The sequence below is a fragment of the Schistocerca serialis genome, chromosome 10 (genome assembly GCF_023864345.2).
Source record: "Schistocerca serialis cubense isolate TAMUIC-IGC-003099 chromosome 10, iqSchSeri2.2, whole genome shotgun sequence".
Taxonomy (NCBI): Eukaryota; Metazoa; Arthropoda; class Insecta; order Orthoptera; family Acrididae; genus Schistocerca; species Schistocerca serialis.
The window spans coordinates 60,954,663-60,976,441 of NC_064647.1; the positions used below are offsets into that span (position 1 = coordinate 60,954,663).

A 21,779-nucleotide genomic window follows, 5' to 3' on the forward strand; every position below is an offset into this window, starting at 1 on the left:
GTTTAGCGACTGTACTAATTTCCGCCCTAAGTGTTTCTGTTGCGGCTGTTTGCATTTCCCTTAATTCTAGAGCAACAGATCTAATTTCTTCGCTATTTTTCTTTGAACAAGCCTCTATTTCCTCGTGTAACTGTTCCTTAGTGTCATGGCACTGCGCGGCAACGGCTCTAATTTGTTCACTAAGCTGCCTGGAATTGTTGTCTAATTTTTCATTTAAGTAGTGTTTGAGTTTTTCGTTATCTTGTTTGACTTGTTCACTAAGTTGTTTGAGATTTTCATTATTGTCGTCTAATTTTTTACTCGGTCTTGTTTTTCATTAAGATTGTCTAATTTTTCATTCTGTTGCCTGACCTGTTCACTAAGTTTGTCTTGTTTTTCATTATTATTGTCTAATTTTTCATTAAACTGTTTGTTCTGTTCACTAAGTTGTTTAAGTTGTTGGAAATTTTCACTATGTTGTAGCAATATTGCCATAATTTGATCCAGGGTAACATTACCTACTCTATTCTCTGTACTGTTTGATAGTGTGTCTGCAATTGTCGCGTTTTGTGTGACCATTTGGTCATTCTGTAATTTGCAAAAGGATTTATCAGTCGAACGTACCTTGTCAGTCACTATTTCGGAATTCAATAAATCCGTCCTACTTTGGGTATCCTGTTCATTTTCATTACAAAAATTTGTCTGTACGTCACTTGGATTTTCCAAACCGGGTGTGTTAAGCTGGGCAGCGCTCATTACTAAAGAGCGCCCCGCGTCATCAATTGTCGTCAAATTAACAGAGGAGACAACTGAGTTCGTTTGTTCATCAGTAAGATAACAATCATCATTAATGGTTGGAACGCACTGATTGTCAGTGAACGCAGGATTGTCATCATTACACTGCATATCACAAGTACTATCAGGAAAGTTGTTTATGTCGGTAATTTCGTTCATAATACCGCGCGATACACTATTCACAGTCTTTCGCGGCATTTTTACATAGTCACAATTATTCACAAAACAAATAAGCACAAATGCAAAAGGCAACAAACACAAATACAACACAGCAACGAATTGCCGATGATCTGAGGAAAGAAATTCACAAATTAGTAAAAGCGTTGTGCCAAATCCTAATTATATTTAAGCAAATAAGAGCAGATATCTAGTTACGTTTCAGAAGATTCTCAACGAAATACGATCCTGGACCAGATGTCGCCAAGTGTAACCTCCCCGGAGAAATTTGAAAAGACAATTTTTTAAATTATAATGAAAATCGAGCTAAGTGTAACCTCCCCACAAAATTTCGAAAAAGACAATATTTGAATGTTAACAAGAATAAAGCTAAGTGTAACTTCCCCAGAGAAATTTTGAACACAATAATTGAATGTTAACAAGAATACAACCTAATGTAACCTCCCAGCAAATAAATTTAATGACAATGACAATTAGCAATCTGACCCCGGTATAAGCTCCCCACAAAAATGTAAGTCAATTCAATGATAATGAAATCTCAGTCACAATGAAAATGCAAACAGACCGAAATGTCAATCTTTAGGCCCTGATTAAACTCAAATTCTTACCTCAGTAAAACTGCATCTGCTCTTATTTTTCGCCATAGCTTGGAGGAAATGCGTCGCAAATATTCTTTGAATTTAAGTAAATTTTTCTTTAAAGGAAATGGAAGGCAAATATTCTTTCAATAAAATGTTTTTGTTAAAGTGCTTGGTTTGAAAACAAAATTATTATTGAGGCGATTCTTGAACGAATTAGTTACAATTACAATACTTTATTAGCTGAGCGCAATGCTGCTTCATTACCTTATCTAAAAAATATATACCTCGTCCTGAATCATAACCAGAGCCCCATGTCGACGCCCGCCGACTCCTCACACACAACTGCGACTATCTCTCGCGCGCTACTACCACAGACTATGTCATCTCGCATGCGCTGCTACTCTCGAACTGCTTCGCAACTGAACTGCACTCTCGCGCGGTCGAGCGCAGACTAGGAACGACAAATAGCTCTCTGGTCAGAGACTCTGCAATGCCTCGCCATCGCTGGTACTGAATACCCTGCATACATACGTGTTTCAACCGCTATGTAATAAAAATACAAAAACACGTTGACACGACTTGTCAAACAAATGAATGGGACAGCTTATGTTAAAATACATTGAAATTCTTTGCGACGAATCCACAACGCCCCCAACTTGTGTCACAACCTGATACAAAATACTGAAACAAAAAATAAATTGGAAAGTTTCCAGATACCACTTTCACTATTTGGCTTCTGTAAATAATTTTTAAAAATCCATGTAGTAAATATGAATTTAGCCTAATTTAACCCTTAACTCGCAAGGTGACTTTTCTGTAACGTATACCACGAAGTGGGATCTCTGGGGCCCCTATGTTTAAACAGAGATTTAAGGTTAAAACCAAGTGAAATTTTTAATTTATGCTATATAACATTTATTTTCTAAGTATTTAACTGTTGTTTAAATGTTCCTAGTTTATTTTATTGCAATAAACAAAGTCTGCCATTATCCCGCACAAACTGTTGGTGTTCTCAGTACTTTAATTCATCGGGCTCATGTAATTTCGGATGCTGATAGCCTTCATGAAGAATTAATGCATCTGGAGGAGGTTTTTAAAGAGAATGGCTTTACTTTGCGTTAAATACGGAAGGCCATGCACAATTATAATAACAAGAAGCAATGCTCTGAGGAGACTGTTGATGACTATAAATCAACTGCGTTCCTTCCATATGCCGTGAACATGTCTTCTAAAATAGGCAGATTGCTTAGGAACAATAATATTAATGTCACCTTCCAGCCACCAGCAAAGAGAAGGACCTTAGTTGGATCCGTTAAAGACGATTTACAATTGAGGAAGGCGGGTGTTTATAAAATTCCCTGTGAGTGTGGCTCTGTGTGTATAGGTCAGACGACACGAATGGCCCAGGAACGCTGTGTAGAACACGAAAGACACACCCGTTTGCGGCAACCTTTAAAATCAGCACTGGCAGAACATTGCATTTCCATGGGACATTCAATGGGATACAATAATACCAAAACTTTAGCACCGGTTTCCAGCTTCTGGGACTCTGTAACTAAAGAGTCCGTGGAAATACGTCTTGCTGATAATTTACTGAATCGTGACAATGGCTTTCAGCTTGATAAAAACTGGAATCCTATTATGAAAATGATGCGGTCACAGCGGAATCGACATGCTCAGTCTATACTTCACCACTGAGGGCAGCACACACAACTTGGCTGCCTCGTGCATATCACCTCCTAACGCATGCGCCGCAAACCGGTAGTACGATTCGCATGTGCGGAATTCGCTTTAAATACCATGACTGGATCAGGTCTCCTCACCCCGGCCTGTGGAAGACTTCCCGTGTCCTGCTGTTCCCTAAACTCAACAAACCCCCCTCTGATACCTCTTCCCATCGTCCCATCTGTTTCACTTCCATGTTCAGTAAGGTCTTCGAAACCATTCTCTCCTGCCGTATTCACCACCACCTTAACCAGCACTACCTCCTTCCCCTTACCCATGGGGCCTACCTTCTCAGACGACGACTAGCTTCTTAACCTTACCAATCTTCTTTCCATCCAACTTAACTCCCCTCGCTTCGCTATCTTTGTTTCCTTTGACCTCCAGAACGTCTATGACCGTGTCTGGCATCCCGGGCTGCTCATCAAACTCCAGACCTATGCTCTCCCAATCAATTTCGTCCGTCTCGTTGCTTCCTTCCTCTCCCATCCTCCCTCCTATGTGACTATCCACAATTCCAACTCCCGTACCCTCTATCCCCCCGCCGGCGTGCCCCAAGGCTCCGTCCTTTCTCCTCTCCTCTATCTCCTGTACACTGCTGATATGCCCAAACCTTCCCTGCCTGTTCATCCCCTCCAATTTGCTGATGACACCACCTCCCTGCCCTTTATACTACCCTTCAGTGGTCCCAATTTACCTCCCAAACTGAACCTGACCAGTTCACCGCTTCATACAACCAGTGATTCCTACATATCAACCCCTCCAAGACCCAAGCGATCATCATAGGCTGCACCACCCACTCCTTCCATCGCCATGATTTCTACCTAACCATTTATCCACCTCACTCCTACCCTCAAATACCTTGACCTCACCCTTGACTGCACCTCACCTGGACTCCCTATCTCCTTATAACCCAATACAAAGCTCACAACAGACTCCGCTTCCTGAAACTCCTGTCTGCCCGAACATGGGGACTGCATCCTTGCACCATCCTTCACACCTACAAATCCTTGATCCTCCCCATGCTTTGTTATGCCGGATTTCTGCCCCTCCCAGGTTCTATAAAGCCTCACGTTCTGCATCTGCCTTCCATCCCCCAAATGCATCCTCTACAACATCATCCCCTTTCCCTCACCTCCTTTTCCTTGAACACATCCACACCCTGTATACTGCCCGCCAACTCGATCCCCCTCACCCCCCTAGTGTCCCCCTTCCTCTCCACCCCTAGCCTGTTGCTGCGCCTTTACCATTGTGTCCCACCCTTCAGTGTCTCTGCACTCCCTCCTGCCTTGTCTTCCCTCTTCATCTCCTGCCTCTTGGTGCACACCCTGTCCCCCCATTTTCCTCTTCCTCCCCCCCCCCATCCCACCCCTCTTTTTTCCTCCACCCCGACCTCCAGTCCTTTGGAAGGTCCCTACCAGCGGTTTTTATTCTTTGTGAGTGTTCCGTCATTTCCAGTGGTATTGTTTTTTAAGTGTCTCACTCTGTGTGATTTTTATACTGTGGCGACTTTTAACTTGTGTTTGACTCCAGTGATTTTAAGTACACAATGAATTGCCACTATGTTCTTTTAGCTTTATGTCGACTTTTTACTAGTCCTCCCAATGTTCTCATTGTTGTTGTTGTTGTTGTTGTTGTGGCCTTCAGTCCTGAGACTGGTTTGATGCAGCTCTCCATGCTACTCTATCCTGTGCAACCTCCCAGTACCTACCGCAGCCTGCATCCTTCTGAATCTGCTTAGTGTATTCATCTCTTGGTCTCCCTCTACGATTTTTACCCTCCACGCTGCCCTCCAGTACTACATTGGTGATCCCTTGATGCCTCAGAACATGTCCTACCAACCGATCCCTTCATCTACTCAAGCTGTGCCACAAACTCCTCTTCTCCCCAATTCTATTCAATACTTCTACCCATCTAATCTTCAGCATTCTTCTGTAGCACCACATTTCGAAAGCTTCTATTCTCTTCTTGTCCAAAATATTTATCGTCCATGTTTCACTTCCATACATGGCTATACTTCATACAAATACTTTCAGAAACGACTTCCTGACATTTAAATCTATACTCGATGTTAACAAATTTTTCTTCTTCAAAAAAGCTTTCCTTGCCATTGCCACTCTACATTTTATACCCTCTCTACTTCGACCATCGTCAGTTATTTTGCTCCCCAAATAGCAAAACTCCTTTACTACTTTAAGTGCCTCATTTCCTAATCTAATTCCCTCAGCATCACCCGACTTAATTCGACTAAATTCCATTATCCTCATTTTGCTTTTGTTGATGTTCATCTTATACAGGCCTTTCAAGACACTGTCCATTCCGTTCAACTGCTCTTCCAAGTCTTTTGCCGTCTCTGACGGAATTACAATGTCATCGGCAAACCTCAAAGTTTTTATTTCTTCTCCGTGGATTTTAATACCTACTCCGAACTTTTCTTTTGTTTCCTTTATTGCTTGCTCAATATACAGATTGAATAACATGGGGGATAGGCTACAACCCTGTCTCACTCCCTTCACAACCGTTTCCCTTTTATGTCCCTGGACTCTTATAACTGCCATCTGGTTTCTGTACAAATTGTAAATAGCCTTTTGCTCCCTGTATTTTACCCCTGCAACCTTCAGAATTTGAAAGTTCTCATATTAGTGTATATTTTAACTCACGTCATCTCTATTTACTGTATTTTTATATCCCCCTTGTTACCCTTGATTTTTATGTCAGAGTTTCCCTTATATTTTTGTTAAGGCCTCTTGGCTGAGAGCGGTGGACTGTGCCGCTGCCAGCCCTCCCCTGCCCATATGAGGCGGGGGAATGAGAGAACAATAAAGGAAAAACACAGGTCTCTACAGTACTTCGTCTACTCACCTGAGAATGACTGGATGTCCCTGGGCCGAAGTATCGTGGTAGAATGTTGATGGGATCTGTCTGCAAACCCGAAAATTAATGGAAAATGCCTGCAACACTTTACTGTTTATCACACAAAAGCACTTAATTTTGTGTGGTTTTATTAAATAGTACACATAATTGACTGTTAGAGTACTCAGTTTTACATTCTCAAAAATTATATAATCTCTGTAGTAAATAAATTGCCAAATAATTTTAGATTCCAGGTTTTAAATTTGCGCATAAAAATTCCACCCGATAGATACAAAAAGAAAGTCTCTCAAATTGACATTCATTGCTGGGAACTACATTTTTCTTATCATCACTCAGAACACATTCGATTTTTACAGACACTTTAAGTATTTCATTCAAAAAACACATCCACATCACAACTTTCCAGAAGTTCTTCCTCTAAATGATACTCTTGTTCGGCAGCAGAACTGTGATCACTGGCTATGTAAAATCCTCGTTTTTCGTTTATTTCTTCATCCATATACTGACACCTTCCTCCATAGGCTGACTAACAGGTTCGTCAAACTAGGGAAAGTTAAAATTGACACATTCGTGCGAACACATTTTGAGCTATAGGGTACCGTACTGAAGAAAACAGGTGCGTAGTTCACGAGGTGCGGTCTAGGAGACTCCAACACCCATCAGTAACACGTGTCAACAATAAACGCAGAAGGCGATAACGCAACCGGCAACGAAACATCGTAGGCTTGGCAATTTAAGGAGCGTACGGGGAGTACAGAAGCATTTCACGACTAGCCTTGGGGAACGAGTTCGCAAATTTCCGCGCGGTCCGAGAGACCACACAGTTAAGGGTTAAGCTGGACCGAAAACCGGACATTTGACATCCGGTCGGGACGTTCGACTGGACACAAGTTTTTATTTAAAAACCGGACTGTCCTGTCTGAAACCGGACAGTTGGCAACCTTAGTCACAATTAACAGTTATCAAAGTTGGAATTTCATTATAAACATAAAGCGGCATTTCTTTTGTGATCATGTTCTCCGCATAGATTGCAATATTTATGAGGGCTCCACTTGGTCAAACTAATTCCTCACGCAACGGATGGGAAGTGCGTAAAATTGACGGAGACAGTTGCAAAGTTCCTCCTGTCGGTTATTTTAATTAACTTTGCGGCTATCGCGACTCGCATATTCCCAGGTTTACATAGAGAGCAAGCTTCGCTACGAAATATGAGCGTGTGCCTATGACGAACAGGACTGTTAAGCTTTTCAAATTTAATAGTTGTGCGATTGAAAAACGGAAAATGTCGCTTGGAAATAATTACAGTACAGGTCCATTTTCTCTGTTTATTGTCCCTTTAGTATGTAACAAATCCTCCCTAACAGTACCTAACTTCATCCACTCTTGTCTTAATAGAAAAGCTCATTTCACATCCACACTGAAGTAACCATTGCTACGCTACATTTCCACGTTAATTAAACAGGTAATCATTGATCACACAAGCCTTTTCATTTTACTTTCTATCATCAATACGTTCCTCCATGAAACTTGCTGATTAACAGACAGGATGCTTTTTCAACCATAAATCTCATAATTAATTCTGCGCTCCTTTCTACGAAATAACTGCATTACGGATAGACGTTACACTTTCAACTTAATCGTACTTTCTAGCAAGCCCAACAATGACTGCCCCACACTCATTTACCCGGCGAGCAACCAGTATATCTGGCGCATTTTTGACGTTATAATAGGGTTGCCATCCGTGAGGATGATTCGGGACCGTCACCATTATGGACCTTCTCCCGACACCTGAACAAGATCCAATTTTTGCCCGATTTTGCGAAATACTTGTACGAGTTCTGAAGTAACCGCTGCTACGTTGCATTTCCACATTGATTAAACAGTTTAGCGCAACATGTAAATGTAGCCTCAGTTAGTTTTTTTTACGTCAACAAGTTAATGTTGACAGGGTAGTCTCACAGATGGCGTTGCATGCTGCGAATCCTGTATTGACGATGCAAGCAGTTTCTAGATCTAAAGTAAATCATTCGAGAAAACAGCGGACTTCTCCAGTGGTACGGGACAGGAACTATTTAAGCAGCGCCACACGGAAGAATCAGGCAGTTCACACTTGAAAAGCGATCTGATGGAAGATGCAAAAAACGAGTACAAGTTAGCAATGTTTGAAGTGTTTACTGCGGGCATAGGATGTGAAGTGTATAGTGACGGGTACTTATATTACTAAAGTTCTACTGTCGACTGTTTACCGTGTAATAAACATGTCGTCGCTTACGAAAATACCTGAGGAAGGAAATAGAAGACTGGCGATTTTATTAAATGCAAACCAAGACAAATCTGAACAAATTAAAAAGTGATAACTCTAACCAAGAAGTAATTAATTTCATTTCGAAATTTGGGGAAGACACATTTAATTATTTAGAGAAATGGGCTGTTTCTTTTAATAAATATCAAGTATTTGATTGGATGACGCTGTGTGAAACCCTAGAATAGGTGATGATTGGGAACATTCTTGTACACCTCACTAAAAATTGTGTGAAGACTTCAGGCGATAATTGTTTTCAGGAATATATGTACCTGAAGGTCTTTTTAGGATCTAAACAGACTTCGAAGAATGGAAGTCTAAACACACCGTGGAAGAAAGGTGGATGTACTTTCTTAAGGGAACCGGAAATTCTAAACGCATATGCCAGTTGCTAAAATTATGCGAGTATTTGTTTTTTATTCCCTCACATACCTTCACTGTGCAGAGACTATTCTCGCTATCGCTGCAGTGGACTGATGAAAGAAAGTCGACTGCTGCCAGGAACTGTGGAATCAATCTTATAGTGTCAGTTTGACTACAAGCTGACTTGCGTGAAATAGAAAAAAAAGACTTGTAGGAAAAGATATAAAGTAATTGTTGTTTTGTTGTGGCCTTCAGTCCAGAGATTGGTTTGATGCAGCTCTCCACACTATTCTATCCTGTGCAAGACTCTTCATCTCCGAATAACTACTGCAACCCACATCCTTCTGAATTTGCTTAGTGTATTCATCTCTTGTTCTCCCTCTATGATTTTTACCCTTCACGGTTCCCTCCAGTACTAAATTGGTGATCACTTGATGCCTCAGAACATGTCCTGCCAACCGATCACTTCTTCTAGTCAAGTTGTGCCACAAGCTCCTCTTCTCCCCAATTCTATTCAATACCTCCTCATTAGTTATGTGATCTACCCATCTAATCTTCAGCATTCTTCTGTAGCACCACATTTCGAAAGCTTCTATTCTCTCCTTCTCTAAACTATTTATCGTCCATGTTTCACTTCCATAGATGGTTACACTCCATGCAAATACTTTCAGAAAAGACTTCCTGACAATTAAATCTATACTCGATGTTAACAAATTTCTCTTCTTCAGAAACACTTTCCTTGCCATATCCAGTCTGCATTTCATATCCTCCCTACTTTGACCATCAGCAGTTATTTTGCTTCTTAAATAGTAATCTAAGTCCCTCAGCATCACCTGACTTAATTCGACTACATTCCATTAGCCTCGTTTTGTTATTGTTGATGTTCATATTATATAGTCCTTTCAAGACACTGTCCATTCCGTTCAACTGCTCTTACAGCTCCGTCAGAATTACAATGACATCGGCGAACCTCAATGTTTTCATTTCTTCTCCCTTGACTTTAATTCCTACTCCGAATTTTTCTTTTGTTTCCTTCACTGCTTCCTCAATATACAGATTGAATAGCATCGGGGAGAGGCTACAACCCTGTCTCACTCCCTTCCCAACCGCTGCTTCCCTTTCATGCCCCTCGACTCTTATAACTGCAGTCTGGTTTCTGTACAAATTGTAAATAGCCTTTCGCTCCCTGTATTTTACACCTGCCACCTGTAGAATTTGAAAGACAGTATTCCAGTCAACATTGTCAAAAGCTTTTTCCAAGTCTACAAATGCTAGAAACGTAGGCTTGCCTTTCCTTAATCTATCTTTTAAGATAAGTCGTAGAGTCAGTATTGCCTCACGTGTTCCAACATTTCTATGGAATGCAAATTGATCTTCCCCGAAGTCGGCTTCTACCAGTTTTTCCAGTCGTGTGTAAAGAATTCGTGTTAGTATTTTGCAAATATGACTTATTAAACTGATAGTTCGGTAATTTTCACACCTGTCAACACCTGCTTTCTTTAAGATTCGAATTATTATATTCTTCTTGAAGTCTGAGGGTATTTCGCCTGTTTCATACATCTTGTTCACCAGATGGTAGAGTTTTGTCTCTCAAGGCTATCACTAGTTCTAATGGAATGTTGTCTACTTCTGGGGCCTTGTTTCGACTTAGGTCTTTCAGTGCTCTGTCAAATTCTTCACGCAGTGTCATATCTCTCATTTCGTCTTCATTTACATCCTCTTCCATTTCCATGATATTGACCTCAAGTACATGGCCCCTGTCTGAATAATTTATTTTATCCCATCATACATTTCTTCAATTCCTTTGTCATCTGCAGAGCTAGTTGGAATATTAACTTGTACTACTGTAGTAGGTGCGGACTTCGTGTCTATCTTGGCCACAATAATGCGTTCACTATGCTGTTTGTAGTAGCTTACTCGAACTGCTATTTTTTTATTCATTATTAAACCTACTCCTGCATTACCCCTATTTGATTTTGTATTTATAACCCTGTATTCACCTGACTAGAAGTCTTGTTCCTCCCACCACCGAGCTTCACTAATTCCCACTATATCTAACTTTAACCTATTCATTTCCCCTTTTAAATTTTCCAACCTACCTGCACTATTAAGAGATCTGACATTCCATATTCCGATTCGCAGAACGCCGGTTTTATTTCTCCTGATAATGACGTCCTCCTGAGCAGTCCCCGCTCTGAGATCCGAATGTGGGACTATTTTATTTCCGGAATATTTTACCCAAGAGGACGCAATCATCATCTATCCGTACAGTAAAGCTGCATGCCCCCGGAAAAAATTACGGCTGTGGTTTCCCTGGCTGTCAGCCGTTTACAGTACCAGCATAGCAAGGCCGTTTAAATAAATGTTTTACTTCATTTCTACATCTCATTTAGTTCAGTTCTGGGTCTCAGAGTGGCCCGACAAGATGCCGGCCGGATATGGCAACCCTAGTTATACTTCAAGACAATACTCCCTCCAGAGAAAAGGCACACACAGCTTCGAAAATGCCAGAAGCCAGGGATAAGTAAGGAGTAGAATATCGCTGTGTCATAACATCAAAGATAGTAGTACCCTTTACAAATTTATATTGGGTGTTTTGCCAAAAGATACAAATTTTAACGCTCATATGCTACACGGTGGGTTCCTGACTGTAACACTTTCCAACAAATAATAATTCCAGGTGCAAAATAAACGGTGGACTTCCGAATGTAAACATCCGTGCCCACTTCTCGTAGCAGAAATGGAGGCAGCTTTTAAGGAAGACTCATAATCGTCGTCTGTGTGGTTTCTTCGTCACCGGTCCCACACTCTGACGTGCACGCAATAAATAGTGCATAACAGGGCGCCAAAATGGGAAAATCTAACGAAATAATGGGATGTCACTTGATTTTCTTTTGGTCATATAGTATCACAAAATCAAGAAAACGATTCGACAGCCAGTCTACTGTTAATGCTCACAACAAAGTTTCCGGGTGCTAATCGTTATTACCCATAAAACGTCATAGATAATACTTCACACTATCTTAAGATCAGCACGAGATCACATTTGGTCGATATCCGAGGCAACGTTTTAACAAACTGTTCCGTCTTCACGCGTGATAGCACTTCACACACTATATCGTGATTGCCCCTTTCAGAGACCGATCGGGGACTCCTACACATTGTCATAAGATTAATATCAGATTGCATATGTGCGTCATTCGAGGCGATTTTCAGCAATTTGTCCCTGTTACAGAAGACTGCACATGCCCAGATTCGCGCGTTATCTCTTCGAAGACTGGTCGGAAATTCCTATTGATCTGTCTTAAAAGTTTGGTGCCCTGCCCGCTCAGGACCGCTTGTGATGGTTTATCTCGTGCACCAAAGCTTATCAATAATAACTGAAATTTGAAATTAATTTCCGAACATGAACTGAGAGGCCAGCCGGAGTGGCCGAGAGGTTCTAGGCGCTTCAGTCTGGAACCGCGCGACCGCTACGGTCGCAGGTTCGAATCCTGCCTCGGGCATGAATTTGTGTGATGTCCTTGGGTTAGTTCGGTTTAAGTAGTTCTAAGTTCTAGGGGACTGATGACCTCAGAAGTTAAGTCCCATAGTGCTACAAATGGTTCACATGTAGAGGTGTATTGATGATAAATAAATAAATTCTTTGAGAAGCTGTACAATGTGGTGCATTTTTCACTGTCGTACCTACCGTGTTTTTTTTTTTTTTTTCCTGGGTCTTTGAAATCAGGGAGGTTTGAGTGAGACACCCGTACTGATATCTGCGTGTATCGCTCATGCGCCTATCGGTGAGTACACGGAATGAAATTCGCAACGACTTTATACACTGGTATCGACATGTCTCATGTTTATTATACTTGCCAGCTATGTGGTGAAATTGCGCTTCAGGGTCACACACTCATCCATCGGGTGCCAGGGCTTACAATTTTCCATTTTCCGACGATACCTGTACCAATATCAATTTGTGACATATGTGCATAACTGTTCCGTGGTGCGGTGGTTTCCTTCTTTTTTTTAAGTTTATTTTGTGTTAAGCTTTAACGTACAGCATAGAAAGATTCACATCGTTGTTAACAGGACGCTTATCGAATAGGATGAGTAGACGCCATATCGTGCTGGAACCTACAGAGAAGCAGGGATTTATTGTTTGAATGATAATAAACATCTTCAACCGTGCTGCTGATATTAGAACTACTGTCATTGTTGCAGTCGCATTAGTGATACGATTTCGCAACGTAGAAATATCGTCCTCTTTGGTCGCATACACGCGCTCCTTAACGAATCCCCACATGGAGAAATCAAGCGGCGTAATGTCGGGTGAGTGTGGTGGCCAGGCAATGGGTTCTCCGTGTCCGACCCAACGATTGGGAAATTTTCGCTCAAAGAACTTGCGAATAGTCGTTGACCAATGCGGCGGAGCTCCATCTTGTTGAAAAATGATGTTGGGTTGCAAGTCTTGTGTCTGAGGATACAAAAACTACTCCAGCATGTCCAGATACACTCATCCATTCACTGTTTGTTCCGCTAGGAAGAACGTCCAACAATCCTGTCGTGCATTAGCCCGCACCAGATGTCAAGTTTAGGGCGATCACAAACATGTTCAATGACAACGTGCGGATTTTGGGAACCCTAAATCCGAACATTATGCCTATTAACCCTTCCTGACAGATGAAAGCTTGCACCCTCTAAGAATAAACATCTTTCCAGAAAGCTGGCATACGTATCAGTACGCTGCAGCATATCTGCAGCAAATTGTTGTCGGCATGGTTTATCGTTCGGCGTCAGATGTTGCAGAATTTGCACCTGGTAAGCACACATGCAAAGACGCTGGTGAACTACACGATGCAGTGTTGACCTACATAGGTACATCAAGTTGCCTCGATGGTTCAAATGGCTCTGAGCACTATGGGACTTAACTGCTGTGGTCATCAGTCCCCTAGAACTTAGAACTACTTAAACCTAACTAACCTAAGGACATCACACACATCCATGCCCAAGGCAGGATTCGAACCTGCGACCGTAGCGGTCGCGCGGTTCCAGATTGAAGTGCCGACAACCGCTAGGCCACTACGGCCGGCTAGTTGCCTAGATGCTTGACGAATTGTTGTATGTGGGCTTCTGAGAAACGTTTGTCTGGTGTTCTCCACTGTCTCTTCTGAAACTCCTAACGTGCACCGCTAGAATGTTTCAGAACGCTTCCTGTTGCCAGAAACTTCCTATACCATTCCTTAATTGTTTTCACGTCAGGTGCATCACATTCATACACACGACGATGATTTCTTTGCACAGTAATCGGCGATTTCGTTTCTGCAAACCACACTATTGCTTGCGCTCGCTGCTGTGGAGTCTCCCTTTCCACTTCATACCAGCATGCTGCACTCTGGCGACGATACTTGGGACTTATGATGCGAGAATATAAATTCTTTGAGATGCTCTACAATGTGGTCGATTTTTCATTGTCGTATCTACTGTGGTTTTTTGTCCTGGGTCCTTGAAATCGTGGAGGTTTGAGTAGGACACCCTGTATTTGAGGGAGGACGTGTATTTGGGCTCAGACAAGCCTTTTGGAGTAATCGGCGAATTACTGAGGTTTGAATAGGACCTGGGGTACCGCGCGCCGTGGGTTTTGAATCCAGGCTAGACGGCATGGACGTCGAAGACCCCTAGAGGTCTCTGCACCGTCGCGAAGTAAGCTGTGGTGGCGCGCGCCTCCTGGCCCACGTTTAATGTGAGGGCGCCGCGTTGGAACACGTGGTCCCAGCGACCAATAGCGGCGTCCCCAATCACCTGCCTCTCGCTTCGCGAGTCAGTCTAAACGTTGCGTGAGTCTATCGACATCTCGCATCAGACAGCGTATTTACGTTACTTTGTTCTGTGTACGAGTGGATGTGATTTATTCGTGTAGTTTTCTTGTGACTCTGTTGTTTCTTACTTGCTGTTCTTAAGGTCTCGCTCGGTTGTCCTTCGTTGTTGTGTCTGTCCTCTCCTGCTTGTGTTGTTCGCGCGTCGCTCTGTGGGTCCCACCGCGCTTTCCTTCACGGCAACCCCACGACCGTTCCGGTCGCGGTTACACCAGGACCAACGCCACTTTTCGACGATGTTGGGGCAGCAGTGGGTGAACCATTGCCAAACACAGCATCAAGAAGGAAGTGGTCGATCTAGTGAGACGGCAGAACATGTGGACCGAGCGATCGTCAGAGAGGCATTCACAGCCACGGATTCATCATTATCATCGATCCGACGTACAACTGTTGTTTCAGTGACCATGATGTTGTTGTAATCTTCTGTCCTGAGACTGGTTTGATGCAGCTCTGCATGCTACTCTATCCTGTGCAAGCTTCTTCATCTCCCAGTGCCTACTGCAACCTACATCCTTTTGAATCTCCTTAGTGTATTCATCTCTTGGTCTCCCTCTACGATTTTTACCCTCCACGCTGCCCTCCAGTATTAAATTGGTGATCCCTTGATGCCTCAGAACATGTCCTACCAACCGATCCCTTCTTCTAGTCAAGTTGTGCCACAAACTCCTCTTCTCCCCAATCCTACTCAATACCTCCTCCTTAGTTTTGTGATCTACCCATCTAATCTTCAGCATTCTTCTGTACCACCACATTTCGAAAGCTTCTTGTCCAAACTATTTTCGTCCACCTTTCACTTACATACATGGCTACACCCCATACAAATACTTTCAGAAATGACTTCCTGACACTTAAATCTGTACTCAATGTTAACAAATTTCTCTTCTTCAGAAACGCTTTCCTTGCCATTGCCAGTCTACATTTTATATCCTCTCTACTTCGACCATCATCAGTTATTTTGCTCCCCAAATAGCAAAACTCAGTTACTACTTTAAGTGTCTCATTTCCTAATCTAATTCCCTCAGTGTCACCAGACATAATTAGACTACATTCCATTATCCTCGTTTTGCTTTTGTTGATCTTCATCTTATAGCCTCCTTTCAAGACGCTGTCCATTCCGTTCAACTGCTCTTGCAAGTCCTTTGCTGTCTCTGACAAAATTACAATGTCATCGGCGAACTTCAAAGTTTTTATTTCTTCTCCATGGATTCAAATACCTATACCGAATTTTTCTTTTGTTTCCTTCATTGCTTGCTCAATATACAGATTGAATAACATCTGGGAGAGGCTACAAACCTGTCTCATTCGTTTCCCAAGCACTGCTTCCCTTTCATGTCACTCGACTCTTATAACTGCCATCTGGTTTCTGTACAAATTGTAAATAGCCTTTCGCTCCCTGTATTTTACCCCTGCCACCTTCAGAATTTGAAAGAGAGTATTTCAGTCAGCATTGTCAAAAGCTTTCTGTAAATCTACAAAAGGACCGTTAATAGGTGCCGCACACAAATTGTGTTGAGCCGACCACCATTGATGTCTGCACACTAACAAGATCGTTTGCAATCGTGTCAGGCTTGAAATCATGTTGACTGGAGTTGAATTGTCTTCAATGACGAGACCCCCCAATGACCAGCTAAGATGTGTCTGGAGATGCCACTGACTTGCCCACCATGCAGACTGACAGCCACGAGCGATTATCTACGGTGCCATTTATTTTCGTAGCCAGGACCCCTTTGGTTGTCATCCGCAACATCCTTACAGAACAGCGCTACATCGACGATGTTCTAAGCCCCACTTTGTTGCCCTTCATCGCAAGCTGTTTTGGGGTTACATTTCAGCAAGATAATGCCCATCCTCTCACAGCGAGAGTTTCTATTGCTTGCCAAACCATGCATTGGCCAGCAATGTCTCTGGATCTCTCCCCCTCTCGCCCTCCAACCGTCTCTGGATTTTGATGATTTAACGCTCCAATTGAACAGAATTTTGCACGATATCCCTTAGAAGGACAGCCAACAACTCTCAGTGTCAAGGCTTGCATAAGGGCCAGAGGTGGACCAAAGCGTTATTGGCTTCCTTAATTTGTGAAATCTTTTCTCTTGACTAAATCATCGAATTTTTCTGAAACTGTGATCATTTGTTTGTCTGTTTCTGTTTTGATTTGATTTGATTTATTGAGCACCCTTTTTATCATATAATATGATATGGAATTTGTCATATGTTACATACAGAAAAAATATGAATAACAACAAATTATGTAAAAAATATCGGTGAACAATCTGAATTAAATATATAGGCAAAAACAATTATAGCTTACATGATATAAATTTGTAACAATATAGGACACAAATAAGTTACATATATTCTGTGTATAATGGACAGCAACAAGAAACAATGATTATAGCACTCTATATTGACAAATTAATTAATTTTTGTGTGTACATAAGAGTCTACCCCACGACACAAGTTTGTATGTGAGTGACTTATAAGATAGGTGAAGGCACGCTATCTTTCTGACGAATTCATGTATTCACTAACACTGTAAAAACTATTACTAATTTTCTTTTGAGTTCACTTTTAAAACTGCTCAGCTTCTGAATCCTTTTAATTTTTAAGGGAAGAGCACTATAGAGAATTTTCGCGTCGTATATTGCACTCTTGTTGTACTGGGCTTTCCTATGCACATCGCTGTGAAAGTCAGTACTCTGTCTTGTTGCACAGTCATGGAACTCACTGTTTAAAGAATAAAACTGGGGGTGAGACTTCAGAAAGCACATACTTTCATAGATGTAAATGGATGGAAGAGTCATGATTTTATATTCCTTGAAAAATTCCCTACATGGATCTTTAGGTGCAGCTCCTTTTATGATCCTTATCGCTCGTTTTAGAATAATAAAAGAGCATCTTGCCTGACTTGAATTGCCCCAAACTATGACACCATATCGCAAAAGACTATGCGTAAGTGCATAATATATACACAATACTGTTTATCACTGCAGCAATTTTTGAGCATTCTAAACACATAGCAACATTTACTTAATTTTTTAGTAAGCACATCTATATGCTTGTCCCGCTTTAGATGCTCATCTAACCAAATTCCTAAGAATTTTGTATTTGGCGTTTGTAGTATATTCTGTTGGCCTAGCTTCACAGTTATATTTGGCTTCACATTATTTGAAACATGTCTGTAATTCATCCATAATGTTTTTTTTTTCTCATTCACAAATAAACTGTTGTCCCTGATCCATTTACTTGCTTCAACTGTTGTTTCAATTTTCCTGTTAAGGTCAGTCTCATTCTGAGCTTTAATAAAGAGACTTGTATGATCAGCAAAAAGTAGACAATCAGCTTGTGTTAAATAGTTTGGCAAGTCATTTATAAAGATCAAGAACAACAGGGGTCCCAACACCAAACCTTGGGGCACCCCATAACTAACTTCCTTATAACCAGAAAAGTATGACTTTCCATCATGAACTATTTCTACTTTCTGGCATCTGCCAGATAAGTATGACTTAAACCATGCATGAGCAGTAACACGAACTCCATAGCAACTAAGTTTTATGAGCAGCAGTTTATGATCAATAACGTCAAAGGCCTTCGATAAATCTAAAAAGACCCCACAATTTACTTCATTATTATCAATGGAATTTAGGACAAGTTTTAGAAAGTTGTATATAGCTGTTTCAGTTGATCTATTCTTTCGAATGCCATTTTGTTCATTGACCAATATTCCACTTTTTTTTAGGAAAGTAGAGAGTCTTCTATATTTTTTTGAAAAACAAGATAACATTGATAAAGGCCTGTAGTTTTTTACATCATAACGATCCCCATTTTTGTATAATGGTTTTATAATTGATTGTTTCAGCTTTCTAGGGAAAGTGCCAGTACTGAAAGATGCATTAATTATATCTACAAGAAGAGGAGTAATATATCTGCTGTGTTTAATGATTTTGTCAGGAATGCCATCGGTGCCACAGGATACATCACATCTTCCGATTTCCGTCCCATTCGGATGATTCCTTCGTGGTGCTTCGTTTATTTTTGTCTGGAGAGGGTATAATAACATGTGGGGGAGAGGTGTGGCATAAAGGCCACAAGATGTTTACATTATACCGGTAAGTACTTCGCTTTCAGACCCACATAAATTGTCGGACAAATTTCTTTAGTGATCCAATTGTGCAAACGAAGATGCGAAAGAGGTACCGTCGGTTGCTGTACGAATCGTCTGAAAAATGGTAGTTGAGTGTCATTGGGCGGCAGTACATTCAAATCTACGGCTGTTCTAAGAGACAAAATATTTTAATGTGAGATTGGCTTATCGCAAGGTAACCATCCCTCTATTCAGCACGGATGTTGCTCGTCTCTTTTTTGTAACACTTTTTGCGACTTCTGACCCAACAGAACCGTTAAGAAACTGCACTTCACAGCTCATTAATTTACTGCAAAATATCCGCAACTGCTGCGCATCGTTACTCTGTAGTTCCAAGTTTTATGGTTTGCGCCTAATTCACTTCACCTGTCTATGCACGGTTTAACTTGCGTTCTTCTTTCACTTGTTTTTCTTTCTTTTTCTGAAGGTAGGTATTACATAATAGTGGCAACTTGCCTCTAGCTCGAATTCATCACAAGAGATCTCCACTAGTGGCTGCAAAAACTCTCGGGTAGCTACAGTATTACCGTAAATCTCACCGAGAATAACTCTCACATGTGCAAAGCAACTCGCAGAGTGGGACTATCTGATTATTTTGTTCAACTCGAGGACACTCCCGGCGACCTGACTCTCGGCGATGTTTTACTCACAATAGGTCTCTAAAAGTGAAAACCTTTCACTTGCAAACATAGCTTGAGACTGACAGTAGACGGTTACTATCCCTAGATCTCTCAAGCTGACTCGTACATTTACATTGTAACAACACTTTGAGAAAGATATAAACATTTTGTCGCAGAAGAAGGTGAGTAACACTGTGGTATAGTGGTTATGGTACTAACCTGTTGCACGGAGGGTCGACTGAACAGTTTTAATTTTTATGTTCGAATACATTCTAGAAGTATCCACAGATGTCAAGAAGCATTGCACTGGAATGTTCTGCAGCTGTATATGTACTGTATGTGTTCTGGCCGGAGGCAGTTCGCTCCGCGCTTTTGTATGTGCAATTGCTGAATAAACCTTCGTTAAATGAAGTTAGTGTTCGTCATTCATCTAGTTACACCTTCTTCTACTTGACAATATCATAAATGAAACTAGGAGTAAACAAGGATGACTTGTGTGGAAATTGAGGTTAATGTTGATTGCGAATGGTTACAGTTGCAATAGCGACGTTTCATGCAGTTTCTGTTCTCGTAATGCCTTCTTTCACGAAGCCAGTGCAGATATTAGATAAGCGGCTAACATTTGCTCCTTAGCAAGATTGGAAATACTAACAGATTGGCCTGTGTAAACAAATAGGAGAGGTTACTTGAAAGATAGTTTCTTTTGTTCATCAGCTTAAAATGGCATGGCTGCAATAATTACCGGCTACAAAGTGATCGAAAGTCTTCCTTCAGATTACAGAAGAGTAAAGAAATGTAACTGTTTATGTAAATTTGTCGTTAGTGTCTTTCAGTGAGTTAGTTGTTCTTCTTATAATTTCTATTATTTGTTATAATTTCTTATTATTTCTAACTATCCTTTTGCTATTTTTAGATGTAAACAGTGGATTATTCGTAGTAGTAGGGCAAATCTTGACGAAATATTTAGAAAAGAAGGGACAGGGCATTTAAATAGGAGTTATGTAGTATGCTCTGATCATTTTGTAGAGAAGGAAGTCGGGAACAAGAATTTACTAAGCCAAGGGTAAGAGTTGTTCGTAAAGCAATATAATGTCTATATTTAACGCCTGTCCAATGATTTATTACATTACTGCTGTTACATATAACATTTTATTCTCCTCGTTTCAGTATTTGGCCTGGTTCTGTTCCTTCAGTTTTGCCTGACAGAGAGGAAAGTAAGCCCAAAGAAGAGAAAGCGAGAAGAGGATGTGGAACAACAAATCAAGGTTGGATTAATAAACTGCTCGAAAGTACTTGTGCTCAGAATTAAATGAAAGGTTTAATTTCAAGTGTCTTTTTACCATAAGACTGACACAGGATGGTATTGAAAATGTATTTGCCATAGTGAGAGGTAAAGGGTGCAACAATGTTACCCCAGATGCATCAAAATTTCGCCGTCCTCTTAGGACAATTATGATAAACAGCTTGTTATCTTCACCATAGAGCAGTAACTGTGAATTCGATGTTGCAGCGTTTCTTATTACACGGAAAGATCTGTAGGTGAAGAACCTCACAGTTCGTGTCAGTAATAGGTCTATCGGTAATGTCGCCGCTGCTGCTGTACAAGGAAATGCAGATAATTACGTTATTTGTTGGGCCATAATCAGAATTGAGCGCAATTAGTGTAAAATTGCTTTAATATCAACTGAACAAAATTAAACAAGAAGCATACACCTTTCATGTATTTATAAAAAATGTGAAACATGCCAAATGTGATTTTTTCTCAATGAATGTGCAAAATTGTAATCTTCTACAATGTCTGACATTTTCAGGGGTCATTTTAGTAATTTTTTATTGGAAAGCACTTGTGAAGTTAGAAACAAATTGGCCCATAGACTGATGAGTCAGTGTGCTGCAGAAGAGGGTGTTCGCGAAAATTGTTTCCTCTTGTTGGCTAACAAATTCTTTTCGGTGCTGTTTAAAACATATGTAAATAAAATAAACGACTCTTCTGCAAAAAATGTGAAATTGCAGAAAATTATGCATGTGTGATGAAATATCTTTTGTAAGACGTCAATTGTAATTAGTGATATAGTCTCACATTCAGTTCTCTGACGAATAAAATTGTTTATTCCACAACAGAAAAAATATTGCCTTTATTTCAAGATTCCGAACCTATGATTCAGTAAGTACCTTCTTGTGCCCATTACTTTATGTATGAGAGCCAAATCCAAGACATCTCATACTTCCTTTCATCCATGATCACGTGCTAACAGGCTATCAAAACATAGATTAGATTAGATTAGATTAATACTAGTTCCATGGATCATGAATACGATATTTCGTAATGATGTGGAACGAGTCGAATTTTCTAATACATGACAT

At 40.9% G+C, this 21,779-nt stretch overlaps 1 protein-coding gene across 2 annotated transcripts in view; it reads left to right on the forward strand.

Annotated features, from left to right (window-relative positions):
* Positions 1-21,463, forward strand: part of LOC126424754 (zinc finger protein 679-like) — a 319,807-nt gene extending 298,344 nt beyond the window's left edge. For both annotated transcript variants that reach the window (XM_050087489.1, XM_050087490.1), the window contains 2 exons: positions 20,583-20,680; positions 21,227-21,463. In XM_050087489.1, the coding sequence (XP_049943446.1) occupies positions 20,583-20,680; positions 21,227-21,294 (166 nt within the window). In that variant the 3' untranslated portion in view covers positions 21,295-21,463. The remainder of the gene's footprint in view (positions 1-20,582; positions 20,681-21,226) is intronic.
* The last annotated feature ends 316 nt before the right edge of the window (positions 21,464-21,779 follow it).